This window comes from Schistocerca serialis, chromosome 1, assembly GCF_023864345.2.
Source record: "Schistocerca serialis cubense isolate TAMUIC-IGC-003099 chromosome 1, iqSchSeri2.2, whole genome shotgun sequence".
Lineage (NCBI taxonomy): Eukaryota > Metazoa > Arthropoda > Insecta > Orthoptera > Acrididae > Schistocerca > Schistocerca serialis.
This window is the reverse complement of record NC_064638.1, coordinates 733,056,042-733,081,714: the sequence shown is the minus strand read 5'-3', so window position 1 is coordinate 733,081,714 and position 25,673 is coordinate 733,056,042. Positions and strand designations below refer to the sequence as shown.

The 25,673-nt window shown below is 42.0% G+C and overlaps 1 protein-coding gene across 1 annotated transcript in view; it reads right to left on the bottom strand.

Annotated features, from left to right (window-relative positions):
• Positions 1–272: 272 nt before the first annotated feature.
• Positions 273–25,673, bottom strand: part of LOC126428134 (peripheral plasma membrane protein CASK-like) — a 1,166,960-nt gene continuing 1,141,559 nt past the window's right edge. Inside the window, exons 11-12 of the mRNA XM_050090073.1 lie at positions 378–563; positions 273–308 (exon numbers count right to left, since the gene is read on the bottom strand). Coding sequence (XP_049946030.1) covers positions 273–308; positions 378–563 — 222 coding nt within the window. The remainder of the gene's footprint in view (positions 309–377; positions 564–25,673) is intronic.

Sequence of the window (25,673 nt, the reverse complement as noted above, 5' to 3'; positions counted from 1 at the left end):
AGCCCAGAAGAATTTTATTGACTCTTTCACTTGGTTCACTAACGGAAGTTCTCACGCACTTTGTGATCAATGTGCTTTCTCTGGATGAAGCAGTTCCACCAAATTTGCATGACGTGATCATTATTTAATTTTATGTTCTTTCGACTTGTCGCCTGTTAGCTAGAGAGAAGTGTGGTATGTCTGTAAATATCGTGTTACGTGAGATGATAGTATATGCATTACTGATGTTATACTGAAAAAGTACAACTTTTATCATCGACGTTTTGGACATACTATGCTGTAGTCTGAAATGAAGTAGCCGCCGCTGTCTGAAAAAGAAGTAGAAGCAACTAAATGAGTGAGTAGCTACCGAGTGTAAGAAAGGGGCGGGCACTCACCCTGAGATGCGGCCGCGCCAGCAGTTCGCGCAGCTCGGCGATGTCGGCGCGCGTGTCGGGCGTGGGCGGCGGCGCGGCGCGCTCCACCTCGCGCAGGCACTCACACACCTCGCGACACTTCTGCACCGCGTCGCTGGGAGGCGCGCGCGTCGGGCTCACCACCTTGCTCGAGATGCGGTCGTACAGCTGCAACATCAAACCGCGCGCTGCGTCTAACTGTCTTGCACGGCTGAGTACTCGTCTCCTAGATACATTTCATTCCAGCCCAAAAGTACAAATGTAACTTATATCCTCCGTTTCAGCGTTCTAAAACACTTCTCGTCTAATAAAGACGTTTGAATTTTTCATTACAAGACACGTGTTTTGCAAAGAATCAGACGACCATAAGGAACATCTCCTAGAAATAATTTTGATATATGGAAAGTAAGAGACAGTTTCTCGCAGAAAACACTCGAACGGAAATACAAAGAAATACGCAATACAGAAAGGTATCACGTTCTATCACCAATCCTACATACAAGCACAGAGAATTCACAAATTTTCTTCTGCTATTCTGGTGTCATATTGCCAACGGGTAGCACGTTTAAAATCATATTCCTTGTCTAACTATTACCTAACTGTTACCATCATCATCATCATCATTATCATTATTGATGTTTTTTGTTGTTAGCCATGCTGGTCTACCAGGTAAAGCGCTAGTGTCCGGTCCTGGATGCCTCGGATTTAATTCCGGACAGGAACGGGGAGTTTTCCTCGTTCGAATTCCTATACTGCACTCCGTCTCTTTTCAAACTGAGTACTGGGAATCTCTCGCGGAGGTAAAAGGCCGCCAGGGTGATGGCCTCGCTACCCTCCTCCTCCTCCTCCTCCGTGCCACGACGAAACGAAGGCTACACCCCACCCGTAAAGAGGCTATTCCCTACCAAGGACTGAACGCGACGGACTTTATTTTTTCATTTATATCAATGAAGGGATTTATGGAGATCATGGGAAACCTAAATCAGCCGAACGAGGATCTGAACCGTCGTTCCTCCGAGTGCGAGTTCAGTGTGCTAACCACTGAACCACCTACCTCGGTAATTAATGAATACATCGAGCATCTTGTTTCCATCACAAGTATTCAATGGACAACGAAAGGAGAGAAATCTTATCACTTCCCACTTCGTACTTCTTTCTTTGATGACTTGAGCCAAGAAACATAAAATTAATAATAATACAATAAATAAATAATACCATGTACCGTAGCAATGCACTGCCGTGGCGAAAACAGGTTGGGATTGCGATTCTAGCATATACTCCAAAAGAGAAAATGTAAATTTCTCTCTCTGAGAGCTCTGAACACTGATCTCCCGCTTTGCAGTCCAATACCATCACTACACAGCCGCGACGGCGCGGCTCGTGCATCTTGCTCGATGTTGCGTATCAGGAGCTTGGAGTGTTTAGTGTTTCTATTTTGCTTCTTTTTTCACAGTTCAGTTTAACTTCCTGTTTTCATGCTTTTAAATGTTAGCTTTTACGGGCTATCCACTGAGCCACTTTACCACTAAATCTGAGGGGAGGGTGGGGGGGGGGGGGGGGTGCGCGATGGGGAGTTTTTCTGTTCTCTGACAATCGACGCGCCGACATGATGCCGCCACCTACTGCCGAGCCGCAAAGCTACTGCGGCCCAGCTCGGCCTCCACAGCTGCCAAAACACGCCCTCCCCGGTGTCGCAACGCTCACCGATTCGTTTCCTAACGTTACAACAGGACGCGCGCCCATGGCTGTGTCTGTTTTTGAAGCTTGTCGTACCCTTACCAGGATATACCGTCTTATGGACCGTGGTGCAAGCTACGTGACTTTAGAGACGACCGGCGGCATACCGTACATGGTCGGTCTTTTCGAAAGCGGGAAGTTCTGGAGTGCATTCATTCATAATGGTAATAAATTGTAATGTGTAAAGGTATTACGATAATCCGTTAAAATAAGTTCTTTCTTTTAACATTGAAGACAGAACTGCAGTAGTGCATTTCCTTCAATGTATGTTCTGTAATTACCACCTACGGAATTACTGTTCTTAATTTTCTGATGCTGTGTGCTTGCACGTCTATTAACATGTACTTATTTTTGAATAAAATATTTACATATGCATAAAATTGCATATTAAAGCAAAATTCCAAATATAAAATATTTTACGGGAGAGACGAGCTCTGAAAAGTATTGGTAGAACGCTTTGTGAAGCGGCAACCAAGGAGTCTGGAGATAATTGGGCAGTCTGACCACTGATGTGTGTGGCGGAATGGAGTGTTCAAAGTAGCAGCTTTATAGACTGTGTTAATGGGTGCACTGCGCAGACTGTGAAATACAAAGAGGAGATACGTCCTAATATCGAGCAGACCTCCTGTTGTCCGGCGTAGTGCAGCAACTCGACGTGACACGGACTCAGAAAACCGTTGGAAGTCCCTTGCAGCAATATTGAGCCATGCTGGCTCTACACCCGTCCACAATTGCCGAAGTGTTGCCAATGCAGAATTGTGTGTACAAACTGACCTCTCCATCATGTCCCAAAAATCTGGGTGGCCAAACCACTCGCTAGAACTGTCCAGAATGTTCTTCAAAGCGATGATATGGCGCACTATTATCCACCAAAATTCCATCGTTTGTATGGGAACATGAGGTCCACGAATGGCTGCAAATGGCCTTCAAGTAGCCAAACATAGCCATTTCCAATCATACATCGGTTCAGTTGGACCAGAGGACACAGTACATTGCATGTAAACACAGCCCACACAATTATGGAGGCACCACCAGCTTGCATAGTACTTGTTGACAACCTGGCTCCGTGGCTTCGTAGGTTCTGCGTCGCACTCGATCCCTACCATCAGTTCTTACCAACTAATATTGCGACTCAACTGATAGTGCTGTTAGCAAAGGCTCTCGCGTCGGTAGTCTGCTATCAAAGCCCATCAACGACAAATTTCGCCGGACTGTTCTAATGGGTATGTTTGTCTTATGTCCCATTTTGATTTCTGCCGTTACTTCAAGCAGTGTTGCTTGTCTGTTAGCACTGACAACTCAAGGCGAACGGCGCTGCTCTCGGTCGTTAAGTGAAAGCCGTTAGCTACTGCGTTGTCCGTGGTGAGAGAGAATGCCTGAAATTTGGTATTCTCGGCACACTCTTGACACTGTGGATCTCCGAATACTGAATCCCTTACCATTTCCGAAATGGAATGGCCCATGCGTCAACAGCCGTACAGCGTTCAAAGTCCGTTAATTAATGTCGTGCGACCATTATCACTTCGGAAACCTTTTCATATGAATCACCTGAATACAAATGGCAGCTCCGCCAATGCACTGTCTTTTTATACCTTGTGTACTTGACACCACCGCCATCTGTATATGTGCATATCGCTATCCCATGACGTTTTGTCACCTCAGAGTGTAAATGTATGGAAGTGTTTCTTCTCACGGACTACTGTTTCACATAACAATTTGAAAGCTACGATATTCGGAAAGTGGAGTAACATATTTACGAAGAGGACTATTTTTGACACTGAGCATATAAATTTACTGATACGATTCTCGCCATAAACAAATATTTAAGAAAATAACATAAAAAGGTAATTTTTATAACAGTGATGAGAAAAGTTTAGCACAGTGACGTCGTTATTTTTGTTTCTGAGTGAAATACGTTTGGTCTACATCTCCATCGACAGATACTGCAGTCAACGATGAGGCTGTAAATAACTCACTTTCCACTGCATCGTTATAGAAGTGGCTGTTATAATAATGAATACGCTTCTGGTTTTGGGCTGCCAACGTGTGATGACGATACCCCATTTGTCCACAGCTGTGTGTCTCATCATCGGACATCATGGAACTCTCTTCTCGTACATCTATTTCCAAAGGAAGTGTTTAATAAACATAGTTTCTCCCAGAAATTACATTTACGATTTCTCTGTTTTACTCAATTCCCGGATTTTTAAACCATTCTTTCAGTAATTTGAAAGAGATAAACAGAAACTAATTCCTTTTATTAAATTCTTTTTCATTGCAAAATATTATATATTTGTGAATATTTTCTTTTTCACATTGGTTCCATTCTTGTAGCATTTACGGGAGCTATATGTTCATATGCTTTGATATAAATATTTAATTTTGTGGTTTCTTCGTCGTTTGCTAAATATATCGAGGGGCATGAAAGAGACAGTGGTTGAGAAGAGAGTTAGGTACGGTTGTACCCTGTCGCCGTTGTTGTGTAATCTGTATATTGAGCAAGCAGTAGAGGAAACCAAAGAGAAATTTGGAGTAGGACTTTAAGTCGAAGAGAAGAAACAAAAACTTTGAGGTTTGCGAATGACATAATTCTGTCTGAGACATCTAAAGACTTCTAAAAGCAGTTGAGCGTAACGGACATCTCTTGAAAGACCAAAAGGGATCGGTTGATAGGACACATCCTGAGACATCAAGCGATCACAAATGTAGTATTGAAGGGAAGTGTTGGTAGTAAAAATCATACAGGGTGACTACGAGATGAATAAACTAAGCATATTCAGAAGGAAGTAGGTTGCAGTAGTTATTCGGAGATGAAGAGGCCTGCACAAGAGCCTAGAGAGCAGCATCAAACCAGTCTTCGGACTGAAGGCGGCAACAACAAATGTGTATTCACAGATTTTGAGTGTTACTCACTTCTTTTGCACGTTTATCAAAACTGCACGTCGGACTGCTGATTTATCTAATGTGCTAGTAAAATATATGCATCAGCCATTAATCCAGGAAAGACTACATTAATTTTCATTGGTGATGCATTTAGATCACATGAAAACTTTTATGTGACAGACGCGTATTGGTTCAAGTTTGTTTATACCTCAGAACTCGTCGTACCACAGTATTATAGCACCATTAGAGGACCTTTCTTACCTCTTTTGATGAATACCAGTAATTGTTTCAGTCTCAATTAGTGTGATATTCACTGAATTCCGGCAACAGTCAAAATGTTATGTTTTTAGTTTTTCAAAAATTGCATATTAGGGATCTATAGTCGTTTCATTAGAAATGTATCAGGTTTCCTTCATTTTTAACACTTCTTTATTAAATTCTGCTTCAATTTGAAAGATCAGCTACTTTTATTATCCGGTTTTTTACAGGAACGCCGTCATTTCTGGCGTAAGTAATATTATGGAGGCTCCCGTTTCGTCCTAAGTATTCGTTGTAAGTGTAATTTTCTTTTGTCCAACTAGCTGCATAGACTTGAAAACAGCCTAGTGGTAAAGCTGATAACATTATATTATCTCCTAAGACTACGAGCTGGAGTCAGCGAACCATGAGGTTTCTTCATTTTATTTGCGTAAATACTACCTAACTACAAACTGACAAGTAGAATTGTAAGTTATTGAAAAAAGAGTTGCCATCGACATATTTTCTTCATATACCTTTCTGTTTTAAAATGAGTCTTAATCAGACACTTTCTAATCACTTAGCAAGCAGGTAATAACTGAACGTCACATCTGCCCGTACCTGTCCTGGATCATACGTCGTTTCTGGCCATAATCTAACATGTCAAATGAGGAATGACGCACGCGTATACTTGTTGTGCACGTCATCTTCGCCATTACAATAGGCTAAACTAATTAATTTATGACAAATGGACTGTCAAAGAACGTATAGAGGAGACCACACAGAACCAGATCCGTAATCAAGCAAACGAATAAGGAAAAGCAGATCAAAGGAACACTCCTGTGAGCTAAGCATTCTGTACCATTAACCTTTCATTGATTCCACTTCAGTTCTCGTATGCCATTCTATAAGCGACTAGGTTTAGCAAGGTCTGTAATATTACTGGAATATAACTTTACAGCTCTTCGTAAAAACTGTTTGGTAAATGAGCATAGAGAAACAAGTACAATAAAAGTAAGCGCGGGACCAGGCCCTCAGCCATTTTTCGGCTGAAAGCCTCAGTTAACGGCCAGTGCCCAGGCGTTTCGCAATAGCGTGCCCCCCCCCCCCCCCCCTTTCCATGAAAGCTGGAGCAGTTACGCATTCGCGCCGCGGAGCGGCTGCGTGCTTCTTTACATTCAGAGCACACGCAGACCCTTCACGCAGCACAGCCGACGCAAATGGAATGTCTGATAGAATGCAGCCAAGAGTCCCGGACGCGAAGCAAGTTAAAGTTGGCAATCTTGTTTAGTGAAGTTCGTTGCGTGCCGCGATGTGCTTCATTAAACTGCATCCGCCCTTCCACTTGCGACCCGTGGCATTCTTTGCCTGTGGGACAGACCTGCAGTTTCGCAGACAAAGACCATCTTACTCCAAAACAGCTTGCAGAGGAATGCACTGATCTGAACTTAATCCAAAGCGCAGGGAAACTAGTAACTGTAGTATATATAACTTTGAAACATGCAATGCGAGCTTTGTGCCATTTAGGGAACTAATTTCTTTCGTTATTCAAATGACACCATGCCACGATATGACCAGGAAGACACTGCCGCTAATTTCGAAACAGTTGTACCATTCTTAGAACTTCGGGACGAATGTACATCAAAATAAAAATACCACGATGCTCCTGACAGCCCTAAAAGCTGGAAATGTAATGTTCTTGTAGTTCCTCCGTTTCAAAAAGGGCAAGTTAGATAGATTTATTTTATTGCCTTTCGTAAAATGTTCATCGTTGGTGTTGGCGACAGTTGTAGTGAATCAGATAAAAATAAAGGAATGAAAACTCAGGGTTTAATATCCTTTCGACTAAGAGGTCATTAAAGACGGGGCACAAACCGTAATTCGACTGGAACGGGATATAATATCAGTCGAGGCCTCACAGAGGTACCTTTCGCAACGTTCATCTTAAATAAGTTATGCAAAACACAAAAATCTTAATCTAGATGGCCGAACGGCGATTACGTATGCCCCCAGGTACTTCCGGAAATGCATGCAAGACTAAGGCACTACGTCGCCGTTGATTGCCTGTTCGAGGACAAGAGAAGATTCTCTTCTTTTTACGACTCTTACCGTAATCGTCAAATGAAGTAAACCAAACTTACTTGGCACTTATTATTTTGTCAACAACTTTCTTGAACATGTCATTCATCAAGAAGGGGAGATAGTATCCGTAGGGAAATCCAAATAAAATGAGAAGCACAATTTTCTACTCTGTATCCATCCAAGTGATCAACGAACAGCTGTAAAACTTCAACATGTCTCAAATTTATACCACGGTGGACACCCTTGAAAATGAGTCCTGAAACGATTAAAGCATTAATAATACATTCCTAGGTGCAGCATTTGCACATCTGTGGAGAAAGAAGTGAAACAGTAGCTGCGTGTATTACAGGGGTTACAGTAGAAAAGGTCCCTCAGTTACAAAGCCTTCAAATCTCTAAATAAGTTTGTGCAAGACGTCCAGATACATCCCACCAAGTAATTCCAGAATCTAGAAACTCTTAGTACTGCAAAGATATGTACTCTTCATCGCTTGGATAACTGTATCTATTACCGTCTTTTGCAAATTTTTTATTTTACTTTTAACGCAAGTTTCTTATGCTTGAGCATCTACAGTGGCCTACACAGAAACTCATTATCATTTTAATAATCTTATGCTTGAGACGTTCGGATTTGGATATGTAGTGTTTCGCAATAACGCTTTTAGGTTAACTTTATATTTCCAATAGTTGTAAGCAACGAAACTCTGTTGAGCATTTATTTTCATGTCCAGAAGGCATTACTCATGTCCAGGACTTTACAGTAAACACTTGTGAGCTCCTAAGATTCACTGTCCTCTACTATATATGAAACTAATATCTGTGATTTACAACTCAATTGGAACGATTAATGTGTAATCATGCGACGTAAGAAGATCAGTCTACTTCCGCAGTCCGTTGCTCGGAAGTGCCGGGATAAGAGCACCCCTGTGCTGCTGTCGGAGAGCGGCCTCAGCTGAAAAACCGCTGAGCGCGAGGAAATCCGCACACAGGCATCGATTCATCTGCCGCTATTAGGGTAACTTACTTACAGCATCCAATTAATCGGCAAACTTCAGGAACTGGAGCCACTCCAAAAGCCTCAGAAGCTTTCTGCTAGCTCACAAAATCTGAAAGAGGGATGAAGATGGAAATTCGTAGAGAGAAGCGCTGCTGCGGATATATTTTTGAGTAATACAAAGCTCACTTGATACAAGGGCAATTTTGCGAGATATTGATTCGCAACTGGTTTTATAAAGCACGCTACTGAAGTAATTACTATTTTGGATATTTGATGTTATTAATTGTCACATGTTAATCAGTGCAATGTAAACATGATATATTGAATTATTCGTATTATAATGTGAAGACCAAATAACTGCCAGACATGGAGGCGGGTCACATCTCAACCGAGTCCATACGACAACTAAGCGATCATTGGTCTGGTAGGACGACCGGCGTAGGAGCGATTTTGAGGGTAATGACGGTCCGGTGAAGCGGGAGATTTGAAAGTGATCCAACCTTCAAACTTAATTTACGTCCAAATGCTACAGTTCTGCTGAAACAGGGTTCCTGAACACTTTGTCTAGTAAGCCCCTCTATAACCCCTAGAAGCCTGTAGTAGAAATTGCGAAGCACCCCGCATACAGTTAAAGCAAGTGGTAGTACCAAGTAAGGCAGTTACTTTTTCTCTGCTTCATTAAGGTTACTACTCTGTAACTCCCGTACAACCATCTTATTGCAACAAGAATGATTTTTTTAAAAACTGAATTGCATACTTTAGAGCGGCATTCGAAAGGACTTAGAAATATGAGTACGGATATGTCCCGTGTTAACGTAGGCGTCAAAACTTTTTTCTGATTGATTTGTGAAATGCTGCTACAATTCGGAATCATGGCGGCTGGTACGTGGGAGGAACTCCTGCCAGGCTTCGTCACTGCAAGTATTAGATACACTGATGCTACCGAAATGAATGATAAATTACAAAAGGTTAACAGTTTACAATAATTAGCTGCTACAAACTTTTTAGTAACAAAAAGTATATCGTATGAATAAAAAACATAAGTGCTTCAACACCTCGGTAGTTGAAGAGTTACTAATATAGCAAACGTCAATACAAAAAAGTCACATGAAAACAGTACTGGCAGTTTCAACGCATGCGTCTACGTAATGAGCGAGCTATAAATGCACAAAGCTGAAACATCACATTGACACATGCCGACGCGCATGAGAGTATGCCACATGGAAAGTTCCGAGTGGAACAGGAAAGGAAATAAGTAGTAGCGGTACAAGGTGCCCTCGACCTCGCACCCGGAAAGAATAACACAACAGAGAGAAACTTGAAGCTCTTCGTGCAGACTTCGTTCTCAAAATCAGCAGCGCTCATGTGCTTCACCAACTACACCAAAGCAAAATACGGATAGTATTTAAATAAAGTCACAGTATTCGCCGAATTAGCAGATAGTTACAACATGTTTTCGTAACTATTACGTCACATTTTCTGCAGTGGCTAGTAGCATTGATGAATCATTTACAACCGTTGCTCACCATATTCAACGTCCGTCGTATGGATAAGGCACCAGTATTCTCCGAGGCTTATATGATCTTATGACTTTATTGCAAATATTTACGAGATACAGCTGTAGCAGTTTTCCACATCAGGTCACATTTTTCTTTTAAAACTAACTTTGAAGGGGTATATTAACTATCGATAAACTACCAGAATCTGCATCTGCCATCCAATCAATCCGCGTTTAATTTATTTTATTACACGGGAAGCTTCACTTGTTTTGTTTTCCAACATGCTGCTTCCAATTATCTTATGAGGAGAGGGTGCTAAGAATTACAGTTTGTCCTTTTGAGTTGCACTTGTCTCTCAAATATTCAAATTTGTCTTAGTTCATTGAGTATACGTGTTCAGATGCAAAAATGTCAACTCTGTCCTGTAAGGTATAGCCACCACGAAATCTTTTGACGTATCATAGATAGATCGACCTTGGTAATTAATAACTGGCAGTTTTCCTGATGATTATAATTAAAGATACACAAAGGGAATATGTATAGCAAAGCACGTTAGCGCTCTAATTGGAGCCCAAACGAGCTAGGTGTACTGCTTTAAGCCTTGTTAGGCTTTGTAAAGAAAGATGAAAATATACTTCGCATCAGAGCAAATGAAAAATGGAATACTACATAGCACCTTTACTATGGTTTGGTTTATTCTCTACCTGTGAAAGGAATATAGATACGTCTATGGCACGTTGATTCTCAAGTGTTTCCACAAAGTAATACTGTCTTACCATTTACATACATCTTCGTCCGACCAAATGTGAGTGTAATTTTTGGAATTTATTTACTTTCGCTGATTCAGTATCAGCTTTCAACGAGCCAAACCGAAAATCCAGAAAGACAGATAAACCAGGTACAGGGAGTTTGGCAAACACACAGTTTAAAAGTTCTAGTTACAATACTTTGTGGTAGGAAGTTGGTATAAGTAACTGCTTCTGAGTAACGGGTGTAAACGACTGTATGAAGTAAAGAAATGCAACGATGCAAAATGTCCTGCACAGCACCTCCAAAGAAAGTTGACACTTATACCATTATTTCTACCGTTGCTACTGCTACCGACCATACTGCTCGGGTAGTCGTTACTTGTGATTTGAGGAGAATGCTAACCAATTGCCGGAATTAATAAAATTCCTTTTTCATTATAAATTACAAAGTAAACAGGATAACACCCTTCCCAGATACCTGTACATAAAGGTAAAGGTACTTTCTTATTTAAGAACAATAAAACACCCAATTCTATGTTACTGGGAAGTTAAAAGCTTATATATTTCATTGATGATTACAATGTCTGTGATTATACAGTGTCTGTCTCTTCACATCACAATGCCCTTCAGAGATGCGTACATGTCTGAAGGACATTGTAATGTGAAGACACGGGCACTGTACACACACATTACAACCATCACTGATGCATCAATGCCTTAACAGGCTAAATGGTTCAAATGGCTCTGAGCACTATGGAACTTAACTGCTGAGGTCATCAGTCCCCTAGAACTTAGAACTACTTAAACCTAACTAACCGAAGGGCAGCACACACATCCATGACCGACGCAGGATTCAAACCTGGGATCGTAGCGGTCGCGCCGTTCCAGACTTAAGCGCCTAGAACTGCTCGGCCACATCGGCCGGCTAACAGGCTAAAGGACGGTAGCAAAATATTTTTCTCCGCTGTGCAGGAATCACGAAAAGTACGAGCGTAAGCGTTGTGGATCCGCGACATTTGGAAGTCTGGGTAGTTCCTGCAGGCGTGCTCCATAGCTGAAGTTGTTAAGACGATGGCTCGCGACAAGCAGGAAACGTGAGTTCGAGTCCCGGTTCGGCAAAAAAATTCCATCTATCACAAACAGCTGAAATTAATCCAGATTAGCATTTTGCGAATCAGTTTCCTTTTTTTATCTTAACATTCCTTTATCACTCGTTTCGTTTACTTACCTCTAATATGATGATATTCTTCAATGCGTTTTCTCCGTGTATGCATTAACAATGGAATATCCTGTTGCAAATTAAATTGTTCTACCATTTTTCATAGTTAATTGCAAGAACTGTTCGCCTGTGTTACTGTGCGATCCTAAGAGGTTTATTTCGTAATTGAATTACGTACAGCTGTTACCTTTACACTGAATTAAAATAGACGCGCGAGAAATATTAATTCACATGCTCTGAATTATCCATCTATTTCCTAGAAATACCATGTAATGCCCGCAATGCAGAGTGAATTATGACACGATTTGTAATACCAAGAGAAATGGAGTAAGCAGTGCCACATTTGATTTACCACACACGAACACTGATTCACGATCTGCAATCTCACCACGAAAAAGCAGATTTGAGAAACGACTATAATACAATTGTACATCTAATGAGTTATTGACCTTCTAAAGGCGACAATTTGTCTGCAACAACACTCCAGATGAAAGATTGGTTCAAATGGCTCTGAGCACTATGGGACTTAACATCTATGGTATCAGTCCCCTAGAACTTGGAACTACTTAAACCTAACTAACCTAACGACGTCACACAACACCCAGTCATCACGAGGCAGAGAAAATCCCTGACCCCGCCGGGAATCGAACCCGGGACCCCGTGCTCGGGAACGAGAACGATACCGCGAGACCACGAGCTGCAGACTCAGGTGAAAGACATCAATATGTGCGCTAACTAGGTTATGTTGAAATATTGTGTACTGTGATTGGTATACGATGTCGATCCTGATACAACGATGACGACAAAAATGATTCTTAATTTATTATGAATCTGTTTTGCAGGCGGCAATATTCTTTTGTTTGTGCGACAGTCAACGAGTAATGTTACGCAGCTGTTAGTCTTTAGCACATCGTAATATATTTTATCTGTAACATTTTACTTGCAAGTACTCAACTTTATTGCAAATATTTACGAGATACGGCTGTAGTAGTTTTCCACATCACGTCACACTTTTCTTTTAAAACTAACTTTGAAGAGGTACATTAACTATCGATAAACTACCAGAATCTGCATCTGTCATCCAATCAATCCGCGTTTCATTTATTTTATTACACGGGAAAGAATAACACAACAGAGAGAAACTTGAAAATTCAGCTTCACTTGTTTTGTTTTCCAACATGCTGCTGCCAAGCATCTTATGAGGAGAGGGTGCTAAGAATTACAGTTTGTCCTTTTGAGTTGCACTTGTCTCTTAAATATTCAAATTTGTTTTAGTTCATTGAGTATACGTGTTCGGATGCAAATATGTCAACTCTGATTGTCCTGTAAGGTATAGCAACCACGAAATCTTTTGACGTATCATAGATAGATCGATCTTGGTAATTAATAACTGGCAGTTTTCCTGATGATTACAATTAAAGATACACAAAGGGAATCTGTATAGCAAAGCACGTTAGCGCTCTAATTGGAGCCCAAACGAGCTTTGGAAAGAAAAATGAAAATATACTTCGCATCAGAGCAAATGAAAAATGGAATACTACATAGTACCTTTTCTATGGTTTGGTTTATTCTCTACCTGTGAAAGGAATATAGATACGTCTATGGCACGTTGATTCTCAAGTGTTTCCACAAAGTAATACTGTCTTACCATTTACATACATTTCTTCGTCCGACCAAATGTGAGTGTAATTTTTGTAATTTATTTACTTTCGCTGATTCAGTATCAGGAAGCCAAGGTATACAGGGAACACGCGCTGATAGCACAAGTGCAAAATCTTTCACGAAAGAGCAATGAAACTTAATTACTATGCACAGTGCAAACAGTTTCTATTCTTTGACTTCACAGGGGGATGCGGGGAGCACGTCGTGTGGCGCGAGGAGAAGAAATTGTAAAGCAATACCATCTCACTATTGCACTGTTGCTGATGATAGGGATGACATGTAGTGGTATCAAACATTTAAATGCTGCATTTGAGTCTACATTAAATTGTTTAAAAAGGAATAGCGTAATGGAAAACTTTTTTTTCAAAGCTGTAATTAAAAGTATAAACGTTGCACAGTGAGAATATGGATTCTCCGGTGCTGAGGTGCTGTTTGACAACAAAGGTTGACGATTCGTGTCACAGGTACGCTGATTCGTGGAAGTTTTCCACTAGAGAGTCTTGTGTCAAGTGGAGAGTAGACTTGGGGTAGGAGCCAACTAACAAACACGCAGATTGTTCGGCGTTGTCAAGCTCATTGGTCAGATGACACACTAGGTACAGTACCCAATACAGAGACCACAGCATTCTAGTCGCTAGTTTAATCGTTTCGTTAGTTTGTAACGAATTTCGGACATCAGCAATCAAGGCGACCCAGATGCAGATTATTACAAACACATAAAAAACGAAGCTGTGTGTTGGAAGTGGAAAGCTGAAAGTGCGCTCACCTTGTGGTAGCGGAAGAGGCGCCTCCAGCGCGCCCTGCGCGTCAGCCTCGCGAGCAGCAACGCCACCCTGGAGCGCAGCTCGCCCATCGCCTCATTCCACGGGAGGCCGCCGCCACCGAGTCGCCAGCTGCACGCTGCCTGATCGCGATCTCGCTCAGCCGCGGCGCCCGCAGCTAAACATGCACGCCTAACGTTCACGGCTGATAACGACCAGCTGTCCTATCTACTGAACTGTACTGTATTCGGTGACATTAAGCCATTAATCGCTTTCTCCGATGTGTGGCCCTGTGCCCCGTCCCTGCTCTGCTACTTAGCAGGTCACAGCTGCACGAGTCTTATCAGCACGCTTCGCGGTCTCATTTCCAATTGGGCTTCCCCAATTCTCTTTTCTAAATGGCTCTGAGCACTATGGGACTTAACTGCTGTGGTCATCAGCCCCCTAGAACTTAGAACTACTTAAATCTAACTAACCTAAGGACAACACACACAACCATGCCCGAGGCAGGATTCGAACCTGCGCGCCTAGAACCGCTGGGCCACTTCTCTTTTCTAACACATGTTTACAATAATGTAAAGTTTTGGTACAATGGATAGAAATAGAAAGCTTCCACGAAAGGGGATTATCTAAGTCAGAAGGAAGCAGAGAAGGTTAAAATTTGACATCCGTCAACAACGTTGTTATTCGAGAGGAACATGTGTTCGAATTGCAGAGGTAAACTGTCGGTGACCTTATCAAAGAGGTGATACCGGCAGTTGCCTATGCGATTTACGGAAAATACGGGAAACTTAAATTTGAATGGCCGAACCGGTGGATTTGAAACGCCGCCCTCCCGAAGGCGTCTCCAGTGTCTTCCCACTGCACCTCATCTCGATTAATGGGGAGATCCAGTACATGGTATTTACTCTGATCGATCCGCCCGGCCACTTGAAATGCTTGGTTTAGTCGCTTCAAATGAAAATCACTTTATTTTCGCCATAAGTCAGCAACATGGCCGATCACCCGAGCTCTAAAAACTTTGACGGCAGGAACCTATTATTTGAACCCGCTTTCGTTGTAATGTATCGAGCAAGGTAGACAATGTCACAGAAAATGTGTACAGTCCAGAAACGATTCTACTTTGCAAAATAGTTAGCAATACTAGTAGTGTACACCACAAATATGTAAACATTTTTTTGTAATACTAACAAAGACGCTATTATATAGAAACAACTTTTTCTGTGAAACCATCATCTGATTAGCTTAAAGAATGAACGAATGAATGATGGAACCCAGTGTGTTTGCTGGATGGCGAATGCTCACAAAAAAAGAAACGTCTGTAGTCCCCTAAAAACATAAGGCCGCTCTCACATGCAGTATGCTAAGAACACCCTCAGCAGTCATTCAGAAAGCTTCTTAATAACGCATCTGTATACATGGAAGTGCTCTCGTTATCTAAATGAAAAGGAATTCACATCGATTCAGGCAAACTATCCTATCGGTGCAACGACTGGCATCTTGCATTTATGTAATTACATAAATGGGCCTGTTTATGAACTAGAGAGAAAATACGCTACGTTTTGATGGCAACATTATTGGTACTTCGCTGGACTAGTCATGGCGACTCCATATGTACAAGTAAAGTTGATAATGGCTGAGTGCACAATAATCAGTTTTCGAATTATTGGAGGAATTAGAGAATGTGTACATTTATAGATGGTAGTTTTTTTAGGAACCTGCGAGTAAGTATTGCAAGGAAGACCAAGGGTCTTACGCGGGAATCTTTGGGAAGAATCACATACGCTTTTCAGTTAGAAAACACTGCTGGGGAATATTAACCAATCTACAGGGTCTCGCAGAAATGTTGAGGGCGTCTTGAGAAATTAACTGAGGGTACGGGCCGAGGTCAGAAAACATCATCTAACGGCGCTACAGAGGTCGAAGTTACAGGCGCCGCCACCGCTTCGGCTGCTAACGCGACTTTGTACGCTGTCGGGGCCGTACGTGGAACGTCTCGAAATGTTTGTTATTCAGTGATCGCCTGTGGAGAAAATAGAGCTAGCTGCTTTGTTGGCAGACCTTGTCTAATGTGAATGCGATCCTCTGTTGCCTTGGATGATGGTGGTTTCCGACACGGTCATCCATCTACAGTTTGGTTTTCTCCTGTATACCGAAGAAGAACACTGCAGATTATATAGGGTTGCAACAGAAAAATAAACTACGGATGGAATTCTGTGACCAAAACCGTCATCCATTAAGGTAACAAGAGCAGTCCACTCATAGAAAACAAAGCTTTTCTAGGCAGCAGATAGTGCAATCTTCTCCACTGGCGATCGTAGCTATCAGTCGCGATCACTCTACAGCAAAAAGCTTTACGAGATGTTCCTCCTACGGTCCGTCAGCGGTGAAGTCACGTTTGCTGCCGAAGGGATGGGCTGTATCTTCGGCGCTATGTAGCGTCGTTGAATGACGTATCCGGATACCGGTCCCTATCCACTACTTGTTCCTCAAGAGATACCGGTCCCTATCCACTACTTGTTCCTCAAGACACCCTCTACAGCTCCTCGAAAGTTCAACGTTTCTGTGAAACCCTGCATATTGGTCACGGAATTCAAGATGATTGTATAACGACCCACATACATAAATACAGACAGACATACAAACAAACAAACAAACAAACACACTCCGCAAGGCATCGTATGGTGGGTGCGAGGTCGAGGTTACCTTGTACCGCTGCTGTTCATTTCCTTTTCTGTTCCACTCGGAAATAAAGCGAGGGAAAAATCGCCGTGTACGAGCTCTAATTTATCTTATTTTCGTCATCCTTGCGTGAAATGTACGTTGGCGGCAGTGGGATCGGTTTACATTGAGTTTCAATTATAGTTTCTCTAATTTTTCTCCACAGTGTTCCTCGAAAAGAACGTCACCTTCACTCCAGGGATTCCCATTTCAGTTTCCGCAGCATCTCCGTAATAATTGCATGTTGTTCGAACTTAACGACAACAAACCTAGCAGCTCGCCTCTGAATTGCTTCCATGTCTCTCTTTAATCCGACCTGGTGGGGATGCCAAACGCTCAAGCAGCGCTCTGGAATGGGTAGCACTAGTATCTTATAAGCTCTCTCCTTTACAGATGAAACATCATTTCCTAAAATTCTCCAAATAAACCGAAGTCGACCGTTTGCCTCACTACAGTTCTTACATACTCTTTCCATTTCATATCGCTTTGCAATGGTAGGCCTAGATATTTAATCGACGTGGTGTCAAGCACCACACTACTAATGCTGCATTCGAACATTACGGGATTGGTTTTCCTACTCATCTGCGTTGACTTACATTTTTCTACATTTAGAGCTAGCTAACATTCATCACACCATCTGTAAATTTTGTCGAAGTCATCTGGTATCCTCCTACAGTCACTCTACGACGACACCTTCCCGTACACCGCGGCATCATCAGCAGATTGCTACTCACCCTGTCCCTCAGATCATTTATGTATACAGAGAATAAAAGCGGTGGTATCACACTTCTCTGGGGCACTCCAGAAGATCCCCTTGCCTCTGATGAATACTCGCTGACTTGGAAAACATACTGGCTTCTATTACTTAAGAAGTTTTCGAGCCACTCACGTATCAGGAAACATTTAGTATGCTCGTACCTTCGGTAAGAGTCGACAGTGAGGCACTGTGTCAAAAGCTTTTCAGAAATCTATAAATATGGAATCTGCCTACTGCCTACTGTCCTTGGCAAGATATAACGTACGAGTATGTTCAGAATACTTGTAATTTTGCAGGTCTCTTCTTTTTTTATGCATAGGAGCCACCTGCGTTTTTTTCCAGTCGCCTGAGACTTTTCGCTGGGCGAGGGATTCGCAATGAATGCAGGCTAAGCAAGGCACCAATGCCGCGGAGTACACTCTGTAACACCCAACTAGGATTCCATCTGGTCCTGGCGGATTGTTTGTTTTTGACACTTTCAGCTGCTTGTTCAAAAATGGCTGTGAGCACTATGGGACTTAACTGCTCAGGTCATCAGTCCCCTAGAACTTAGAACTACTTAAACCTAACTGACCTAAGGAAATCACACACATCCATACTCGAGGCAGGATTCGAACCTGCGACCGCAGCGGTCGCGCGGTTCCAGACTGTAGCGCCTAAAACCGCTAAGCCACCCTGGCCGGCTCAGCTGCTTGTCCACGCCAGGAGTATCCCCTACTATATCCTCTGTACGGGAGTCTGTGACTGGGTAGAACCATTCGATCCGCTTAGCGATTTTAGGCTGGACCAGAATTTTCTCGGGTAATCGGCAAGATCTTTTGTTAAGGTATGATAAGGGTACCACTTCTATGCTTCTCTTTTGAACCGAGATTGCAACAGGCTTTGCTCCCTCAGCACTTTCTGAATTTCATTGTTAAATCATAGTAACCATAGTTGCTATAATGACACCATGATCACTAATCCAATCGCTATACTAACGCTGTCGACAAGGTCCAGCCTGTTAGTAGCTACATGGTCTGAGATATTTCCGCTGCGGCCAGTCGCGGTGGCCGAGCTGTTCTAGGGGCTTCAGTCTGGAACCGCGCGACTGCTACGGTCGCAGGTTCGAATCCTGCCTCGGGCATGGATGTGTGTGACATCCTTAGGTTAGTTAGGTTTAGGTAGTTCTAAGTCTAGGGAACTGATGACCTCAGAAGTTAAGTCCCATAATGCTCAGCGCCGTTTGAACCATTTCCGCTGCGTGTGTACTGCCGAACAACCTGCTCAAGACAGCTGTCAGAAAACTTTGCAAGACTGACTGACTGTATGTATCCCCTGCAACGAGTGAACAGTCGTCCCTGTGTAGACTCGGTAGGATAAAAGTGTTTCCAATTAGTCTTGCATGATCTGGGTATTTACGCGCTACTGACCGTAACCTTCTTTGAATGACTGTAAAAATGACACAGCGTAATCGGGTGGCCAATAAAAACATCCAATAGTTAACTTGATTTCGACTAGACCTGTTATACGCTTCCATATAACTTCGCAGTCACGCTGAAATTCGAGCACAGTCGAGACATTTTCGTCAACTGTAATGAATACTTCCGGCTGTAAATTCTGGATCTTTGTTACGAACATTCTGACAAATTACTGATAAAAACACTTGTAAGGATCATAAAAGTAATTAAGATGCGAACAGGTATATTTGAACATTTTGTCCGGGTTTCACGCAGGGAAAAATAGGGAAGGTAGTGACAAATAGCAGCTAAACATCCGACTGTGCATTGTGGAAACTGGATGTCACTGAAGTATGCACTCAAACATTTATAGAAAATTATTCAGATATTCTTTAACCATTACCTTGACAAGATCGTACTCTTCGTAGTCACGGAGAACTATATAATTCTAGAATTAATTTTTACGCCTGCACTTGAATAAAAAGTGAAGCATGGAAATCGTTATTAAGTTTTTCGTTGTTTAAGAATAAGAATGCGCTTTTGAAAATTTCCCCAAGAACAAAACTTACGATCTGTGCAGTATAACACGGAATGTAAGGAAAGTTGTGTGCTTCTAAGGGTTCGATAATTACATTAGAGCTGCATAAATGTACTCAATTATTAATCCTGCACTGTGATTTATTGTAACCTGTGATACATTATCGAAATTTAATCAATCACAAAAGCGTGATAAACACCGATTTTTTTCTTCGAGAAGATACACGATAAGCAGAACCGCTACAATCATCACGAAATGACACAGTTTGCTTACTGAAAGCAATCTTAGTACTTGTCTAACCCAAATTAGACACTGTGTCCATTAGTAAGAGGGGAGGGTAAAAATGAGGCGACAAGAAAACACGTTTTGCGTGAGATTCCTGACTTGTGACAGACATACCTGTAAGACAAACGGGAGGTACTACATACATCACACATAATAATTCAACTGATGACTAACTTGATAAATAAGAACTAATTCTGTATGAATCTGTTCGGAAGAATATTCCCTGAATTATGTTTTTTATTGGCAGTGTAGTTAAATGGAAGCAAATGAGTACTACTGCAACTACTAGTGTGTGTGGTGAAAAATAAGCCAGTGTTTCACAGTGTTTGGACTCATGATTTTGTATATTCACATTTATGTTTCTACATCTGCATCTACATCAGTACTTTACAAAGCAGCTGAATTTGTGTAGCGGTAGGTACTTCCAGTACCAGTATCTGTTCCCCCTTGCTCTCTTCCCCTTGCGAACGGCGCGTGGAAAGAATGATTACCGGTACACCTCTGTATTAACAACAGTTTCTCGACTTTTCTCGTTTTGGTCATTTTTCTTGACGGGCGGCAGTAATAACCTGCCCCCCTCTCGGAATTTCGATGGTAAACCGGTCCGTGGTGCACAACTCCTCTCTTGCAACGCCGGAGATCGTTGAGCATCTCAGTAACGCTCTCACGCCGATTAAACGACCTTACGGCGAAAGGTACTGCTCATAACAGATCTTCCCTATCTCTTCTATAAGTCCTACGTGATAAGGGTCCCAGAGTGATGTGCAGTACTCAAGAACAGGTCGAACAAGTGTTTTGTAAGGCACACCTTTAGTGGGTGAGTTAAATTTCCTTAATATTTTTCCTATGAATGTGAGTCTAGCATCTACTTTGTTTTGTGTGTTCATTCCACTGAAGGTCGCGCCAGACTGTTTCCAGCAATTTATCATCAGTAGAGTAGTTGTACTGCAGTGGATTTCTTCTCCTATATAAGCGCAGTATGTAACATGTATTTACGTTCAGGGTCAACTGCTACTCACTGTACCATTCATCAATCCTTTGTAGGTCCTTTTGCAAATCGCTACTATCTTCTGCTATTGCTACCTTCTTGTAGACAACCGCATCACCTGCTAGTAGCCTTATGGGCCTCTGACATTTTCTGCTAAACCATTTTTACATACACTGTAAACAAAAAGGATTGTATCACACACCCTGGTGTACACCTGTAATTACTTTACATCTATCGACTCTGATCAGTTAAGAGCGACGTTTTGAATTCTGTCTGCAAGGAAGCCTCGAATCCAGTTGGAAATCTGCTTCGATACTCGATAAACTCGTATTTTTTCACTAAACGGCAGTGTGGGACGGTGTCAAATGCCTTCTTGAGCTCTACGAACACAGCATCGTCCTGAGCGCTGTTGACTACAGCACTGATGATCTCATGGGGCAACAAAGCGAGCTGAGTTTCTCAAGATCTATATTCGTAGAATCCATGTTAACTCATATGGAAGAGATTTTCTATCTCCAAAAACGTCATAATACGTGACGTATGACATGTTCCGTAACTCGACAACAGATTTAAATCAGCGATGTACGTCTTTCGTTATGTGCATCTGTTTCTTGGTCAAATGTTGGATTAAAAAAAAAAAAAACGCACTCACAGCGAGTTTTCAAACTGATCATTAAAAATCGTCAGTGACAAACTCATAATCGCCCATGAACCAGTCGGATGTTTTATCATTTCCTCTTAGCGTCTCGTAATTTAAAAAATACAATCTCAAATATTTTGTAGGTTTTCTAAAGAAAATTAAATAGGCGCTGACCAGTAAATTATCGTAAGTACCCTAACCAATAATCTGCACACTCCCACTCTTTTTGCTACAATTCTAAATAACGTTTCGCATTGAGCAAATAGCTGCCTGTTTCCTGTTTGTTACAGTCCACAGAGAACGGTGGGCATTAGAAGTGTGTTTCTAGATTACTCCTTAAAACGCTGTCTAGAGGAGAATGTTTCATTACGGCCAGTTTGATTTTGTTGTATCCTATGACCTAGGTGTAGAGAAACTATTGAACACGAAAAGCTCATTGTGTTCCCTATACAAGGGAAAAAGAAGTACGATTATGAGTGAACTCTGTAGAGTGTTTTCGTATACACTTTTTAATTATCGTTGATCAATCAATGTTATCGGTATGTTCTGTGAAAGAGCAAATTCTGTCTGTCGTTGTTTGTGTATTTCTTGCCGATTAGTGAAGTGAGGTAACTTAATTTTTTTTGTTGGAAATGAAACTAAGCTTGAAGGACATTGTGTTTAAAGAACGTCAGGTAAACTACCGAGGCGACGATCTTTAAGTGACTGACATTCAATGTTATGCGAAAGGTATTAACACAACAGCAATAATGATTATGACTATAATAATAGTAACGAGTGTCAATAAAATGCTGCAGACAATTAGAAAGCGTTTCTCATACAGCTACGACCAGGTAGAAGAACAGTCAGTCTCCTCAGTTTCTACTGATGATACAAAACGAAATGTCGCAGTGGTGAAGACGAAGGACTTGTAATGTGGAAAAAAGACTTCAATTAACTATACCGATTTATACTTTTTCCAGTTTTGCTGTACTGCTTTACCGTTGGAGTGATTATTTTAACTATAGTACGGAGACTTCTGACTCCATTCTCTGTCTCTAACAGCTACACATGGACGATATGATGTTCTATAACTTCCCTAACCCTCCTTCCTTCCTTTCTTTCCCTCTTCCACCTTAAATACTACGCCGTTACTGACATTGCAATGCATTTCCTTACAAATCTACAAGAGAGACCAGCCTAAGGGGTTTCAGTAAAATGCAGCTAACTGGACAAGTCTGGTTGAAAAACACATTTGTGTAGCATGTGAAAGAATGAAGATAAGCTGCAAGCGTCTAGTTTCGCCCCACTACCCTCCCGATGCACAACCTTAACTTAGACTTGATACTTCTGAAGTTACTGTCGAAGTTTGTCACAAAATGTATATCCGAAAATACCACAAGAGTACTTGAAATGGAATATAGTCACTAGTGAAGAAAGATTTAGATCCACATAATATGTGTACTCAAGAAGTTTCAAAATTCAAAATCCATGATTATATTTCAGTTACAAATCAAAGATAAATTATCTCCAAATGCCATGAGACATAAGTAATACGAACCGCTCATGATTACTGACAAGATGGCAAAGTAGCTTCAATTACGAACACGATAGGTACGTAAGAGAGTGAAGTATAAGAGTACCGCAAGATTGCAGAAAAGTACGGGAAGCAGAATCTAGGATTTTCAATTGCGGATGTCCCATGCAGTGAAAACATAAAGAACACACATTCTAAAATCATAAATCCGTAAAACAGATCGTATTATGATGCGCAACATCCCAGCATAATCCGCGCTTCTTGATAGAAAAATCTACGAGTTTAAAAAACTGTGAAGTAATTTATAAATCACTATTAATATTCCTCGCATCGGTTAGTATTTTTGTGACCTCTTTCTTTATATCAACAACTAGCGCATACGGAGGGCAACGATTCTGTTTGACAGACATCTGTCTGTTACAACACGGTGATATGAAAGCTGTAATGTGCGCCTGTGAAGGCATGGCGCAGCAACGCTGCCGCTTCATTGCCGTTTGTCTTGGCAGCGTGCACGCCTCGACATGGTTCTTTGCATATAGTCCGTGCACGTTCTCCAGCGACGAGGTAAGGAACACAGCCACGAAGGGCTCTTCATAATGCTCCTGCCGCCGCCGACGCCGCCGAGAAGAGGCCTCCACATCTCTCCAAGTTCGCTCTCTGCGGCAGCGCAGGTATAAATTTTTAGCAGTGGGGCGCAAGTTAAGGCAGCCACGGGTAAGCTCGCTCTGGGCGCCGATGATATACGGGTCGCGCAGTCAGGGGAGTGCGCTGCAATTTACTAGCAGCGAGGGCTGCTGTGCGGGGGTGGTGCACCACCTATTACCAATGGCGCCAGCACTCTCTCTCTCTCTCTCTCTCTCTCTCTCTCTCTCTCTCTCTCTGTCTGTGCCGTTGCTCATCGCAACACTGGCCTAGCTAGCGTCTGCCTATTCGTGCATCAAGTGAACAGCTCATACATTTTTTCTTCTTTTAAATGAATTGCCTTTTCCATAAATTCATACCTGCTCTTAAATAAAGTCACTATCTGCCATGAGCAAGTAATTAAATGATGATGAACAATTGTTCAGCTTAAGTGTATACTATTTTGATACTATAGGGCAAGTCGTCGTTAACAGACATGTAGTCGATATGTGCGCTGAAACTTATTGCAAAGTGGAAACAATTTGGTCTACTCAATGACCGGGTGTTGTGATAACGTAGGAACGTCCGAAAATTCGCACAATTTCAATTGGTGCTCTTTTGAGCGGTGTGTATATGTTACAGTGGAAGATTAGGGAAGGTAAACCTTCCCTAGTAGATGTACACCATCACTAAAATGGTAAGTGAGAGCTTACCACAGACAGGAAAAACACATCCACTACGAAAGGTGCACCATTGCTGCTCCCTGATTATTATCGGTGCACCCGACAACGCTACCACGCGTGAGCATGAATGTAATTGGCGTCAACTCGGTATTTTTATGTTATACAGTAATGCATTTATGGTTGACAGTGCGCAGTTACGGTTTACAGTAGCGCAGCTGTGGGTGACAGTAGTGCAGTTACGGTTCACATCAGTGCAGCTATGGTTGAATCAGTGAAGTTCTACGAACATTTTAGATTGGAACGGGCAAATCTCAGTTATAATTCTGTCTTCATGGCCAGAGAAAAGTACGAGTCACTTACCAGCAAGGTTAAATCACTAAAATGTGGATGAAAGAGGGACGGCAACAACTACAAGTTTTTGAAGAGATATGAAGTGCTGGAAGTGAATGGAGTAACCAGATTAATACAATATGTAACTGAAAAAGGTAAGATTAAACACCATGTTTATGATGAAGCACTGTATGATATTCTGCATGATGCTCATGTAATGACTGGCCACGGTGGACACGACCGAATGACAAAATGCTTGAAGTCAAAGTTCTGTAGTATAACATGCAGAGATGTCCAATTTTATCTTAGTTTGTGTGAGCCTTGTTTACAAAAGCAAAAAAAGTCAGAAAAAAATAGTAGTGAAGCCAATGCTGTTCAAGGAACTAAATTCCAGACGTGAAGTTGATGTCATCGACTTCCAGTCGCGACCAGATGGAGTTTACAAATCTGTAATGGTTTATCAGGACCACCTCACTGAATTCGTTGTTCTCAGGTCACTGAAGTCCAAAACAGCTGAAGAGGTATGCGATAATATTATTGACATTTTTGCGTTGTTAGGCAGTCCCTCAGTATTTCAGTCTGACAATGGCAGGGAGTTCCTCAGCAAAATAATGACCAGCTTAGCTGAATTATGGCCCAATTTTAAGATTGTCCGCGGTAAACCTAGACACAGTCAGAGCCAAGGCAGCGTAGAGCGAGCAAATTAAGGCATACAAAATATGCTAACTACATGGATGCAGCGGTCTCGTAAGCTGACATAACGGCCGGGAGAGCGGCGTGCTGACCATATCCGCATCCAATGGCGCCTGTGGGCTGAGGATGACACGGCGTCAGGTCAGTACCGTTGCGCCTTCATGGCCTGCTCGGGCGGATTTTGGTTTTAGTTTTACATGGATGCAGGAGCACAAAACCGCGGAGTGGAGCCGTGCATTAAGATT